We start from the raw sequence: 3,533 nt of genomic DNA on the forward strand, positions 1-3,533 counted from the left end.
AAACTGTAATTTTATACTATTACTGGGGGGAGAATGCCTACTTTTGTTGTGTTAATTAATAGATTTATAGGTATATTATCTTTGGTGGTATTATTTTTTAAAGTATCATTCCATTTTTTTTAACGCTTGCATTTCTGTTTCGATAATGCAAGTTCTCTTATTTGTCAGATCAGTAAGAAAAGAAATGAGTTTAAGACAGAGCAAAACTACGCAGCTCCAAAAGGTATGGACACCTATGTTAAGTCTCGTTGTTTCCTTCAGAAATTATTACATAGACCACAAAAACCATTATATCCTTGTTTATACAATTACAGAAGGAATCATTAATTGTGAAATTAAAATGATCACACAAGAAATATATTAACTACCGGGGGTACCTTGATGACAACAAATACTCTGCTTCATAGCTATACTGCTGGCTTGTTTCCTCCATGTTCATACCCTCAATCATTGGATACTTCGGCACATCCTTGTCATGCATTACAAAGCTACCATGCGAGCCCCCAAGGTTCTCAAGTGTCATCTCCACTTGCCTCATGGTTGGCCGGTGGTCTACTTCAATCCTCACACATGCCACTGCCAACACAGCTACTTCTTCAACCTCCTTGCCCCCCTCTTTCACGACCTGAGGATCTAGCACGCGAACCAGCTTGCCCGCTGCTAGCGAAGCGGTGAAATATCTGACAAGGGTTTCCTCCTCAGATGACCGATATGAGCATGGTTTCTTCCTAGTGAGAAGCTCCATGAGGAGGACACCGAAGCTGTAAACGTCGCTCTTCTCGGTGAGCTGTCCCGAGTAGAAGTACAATGGGTCCAGGTACCCAAATGTCCCTTGGATAACGGTTGCGGTCTCTGCTTGATCGACTTGAATGCACCTCGAAGCTCCAAAGTCTGACACCTTTGCTATGAGACTGCCATCTAACAGAATGTTTTGGGACTTGATATCCCTGTGGACTATAGGAAAGGACACCGCCGAGTGAAGGTAGCCGAGAGCTCTCGCAGTTTCGGTTGCGATCCTTAGCCTATCTTCCCATGTTAGGGATGGCGCTGGTTCCTGGACATGAAGATGATGGTAGAGGGTCCCATTGGAGATGAACTCGTACACCAGCAGCGGCACCTCCGTCTCAAGGCAGCACCCAAAGAGCTTCACCACGTTTCGGTGGTTGACCTGCGAGAGGATGGCCACCTCATTTATGAACTCGTCAATCTCCCTCTGAATCGTGATCTTGGACTTCTTGATCGCCACGACATGCAGGTCCGACATGATGCCTTTGTAAACCGTTCCGTGCCCTCCTCCACCGATCTCACGAGCTTTGTCGAAACTGTTTGTGGCCTTTTGTAGTTCCACCAAGGGGACGATCATCCTCTCGGCAATGTCCGCCTTCTGAGACACCAATTGTTGCAACAGATGCCCCCGATTTTGCCTGAAGAATCTCTTCTTGAGCATTTTTGCCCTTCGTTGCTTCATCTTTCGGGACACCAAAATAGCACCAAGTACCATGAGTAGAAGGCTGGCCCCACTGCCAACTCCAATGCCGACACTTAAGCCTGAAGAATGTGCACAGAACATGTGTCTTTGTTGTGAAGGAAGAGTCTCTGACATCTAAAATGAACTATTATTGGTCTTGGTGCTCACCTAGAGAAGATTTTATGCAGCCATTTCTTATGAGCGGGTCACCTTGGGCGCCACGCGGGCACCAGCATAGGTGTCCTCCGGCCGTGTTGGTGCACTCACCGAAGCACATGCCCGGAAGCGCGCACTCATCGATGTCTTGGCATCCGCCCGCGAGGTATGGGTTGCCTTGGTACCCGTCTAGGCACCGGCACACGTAGCCGCTGCGGTACATGCCGGAGACGTTATGGCAGGAAGCATGGCTGCTCTGGCACGCGCTCCTTCGTGCGTCCACAGGGCAGCCCGACGTCGCCACCCCTGGCAGCACCACCGGCTTGGAATCCACCGCGAAGTCGAGGACGACGGGCACAGCCGGCTGGCGGGAGGGCGAGTACCCGGTTGAGTCGTTGAGGAGCGTGGTGGAGGCGCCTTCGAACCACCCTCTCTCGGCGATGCGCACCGCGATGGGCAGCCTGTCGGCGTACTCGTTGCTCGCATCCAGCGACCTCATCTCCACGTCGTAGGAAGGGCGGCCTATGGGGATGGGCGTCTCGCAGCAGCCGATGCCAGAGCAGGCGGCGCCGCCGTAGCCAGCGGAGCTCGTCACGACGCCCGTCCACCTGTCGTTGATGGAGCAGAAGGAGGAGCAGCAGCCTACGACCCCGCCGTCTCCGACCAGCGTGGCTTGCACGTTGCACCCCGTAACGACGAAGTGGTTGCGCATCTCTGAGAGCACGTAAGGGCCGCCGGCGCCGAGGCCGCCCCACGTGCCGGTGCCGTCGAGCCCCCCGGAGAAGGTGAGCTTGACCTGGCCGGCGCTGTCCAAGATTCTCACCGTGGAGTTGGTCAGGGAGATCTCCACGACCTGGAGGTCGCTGCCGACGAGCAGCCGCGGCTCTCCGCCGCGCGTCCTGTCGCAGGTGAGGTTGAATCCCGGCCGGTGGCATCCGTTCCCGATGCCGAACGGGTACGGCACTTTCACGCCGCCGCAGCTGGTCGGGCAGCGCGGCGGTGGCATCCCTGCGCCTGGGGTAACCTGAGCCGCCGCCGTTGAGAGGCAGAGCTGCAGGAGCAACACCGTCAACGCGGCTGCCGGAGTCATCGTCGGATAGTAAAATGATACCAGCCAGCGGTTGTTCGATGACTGTCTCTCCAATCCATTACTATAAAGCTTTCTACAAATTGGGCAGGTTGCAATAGAGCAGCCGCAACGTACCGTGATAGAGAGTGCTACCGAACACGCGTGCATACATGTGCGCATTGACTGACCTGGTCTAGGCTACACAGACATAGAGATATAAGTATTTTTTTTTTGGGGCTTGCTTCGGTAGACCCCCCAACAAAACGTAGAAGGGCAGATTGGTCATACAAAAGAAGGGTATACCCACCTCGTATTATACGGATATAGCTGGCGTACGTAGACCCCGCGCATGCAAAAAAAAATAAACAAACTGCCCGCACGATCTACCCGCACACCCCATCTACTCGCCCTTCCACCCCGTCTACTCGGTCGCCCCATACGATCACCGCCGCGGATCGCCGCCCTCCGACCCCGTCCGCCGCCGCCGTCCGAGCCCGTCCGACGCCGCCGTGGCCGTCCCAACGGCGTGCGTCCAAGCACCCCGTCTACTCGGTCGCCCACCTCGTGTACCCACCCGCCACATCCGATCGCCGGCGCCGCGGATCGCCGCCCTCCGACCCCGTCCGACGCCGCCGTCTGACCCCGTCAGACACCGCCGTCGCATCATCCACCCCCCGGACGTGAAGGGCCCGACGTGCCACACCGCCTCCGACCACTCTCCCCAACCCCCGTCGCGGATACTGCCGAACATCCGGCCGGTGGCTCGTCGTGCACGTCGCCGGCTGCTAGATTCAAGGCGGGGACAGCTGCCGTCGTCGAACGCCGGCGACGCCTACACCG

The 3,533-nt window shown here is 55.8% G+C and overlaps 1 protein-coding gene across 1 annotated transcript; it reads right to left on the reverse strand.

The window, feature by feature from the left end:
- Positions 1 to 329: 329 nt before the first annotated feature.
- Positions 330 to 2,741, reverse strand: LOC123187128 (wall-associated receptor kinase 2). The gene is made up of 2 exons (XM_044598905.1): positions 1,637 to 2,741; positions 330 to 1,548 (listed from the first exon to the last, which is right to left on the reverse strand). Exons 1-2 carry the CDS (start codon positions 2,712 to 2,714, stop codon positions 365 to 367), a joined length of 2,262 nt encoding a protein of 753 aa, XP_044454840.1. The 5' UTR covers positions 2,715 to 2,741; the 3' UTR covers positions 330 to 364.
- Positions 2,742 to 3,533: the final 792 nt, after the last annotated feature.

Source organism: Triticum aestivum, chromosome 2A (genome assembly GCF_018294505.1).
Source record: "Triticum aestivum cultivar Chinese Spring chromosome 2A, IWGSC CS RefSeq v2.1, whole genome shotgun sequence".
In the NCBI taxonomy this organism is placed as follows: domain Eukaryota; kingdom Viridiplantae; phylum Streptophyta; class Magnoliopsida; order Poales; family Poaceae; genus Triticum; species Triticum aestivum.

Bases quoted from the DNA above. Each gene is read 5' to 3' on its own strand.
- LOC123187128 (XM_044598905.1), bottom strand. From the start codon at position 2,714: ATGACTCCGGCAGCCGCGTTGACGGTGTTGCTCCTGCAGCTCTGCCTC. The intron at 1,549-1,636 runs GTGAGCACCAAG...CACATTCTTCAG, and splicing joins CTGCATAAAATCTTCTCTAG to GCTTAAGTGTCGGCATTGGA.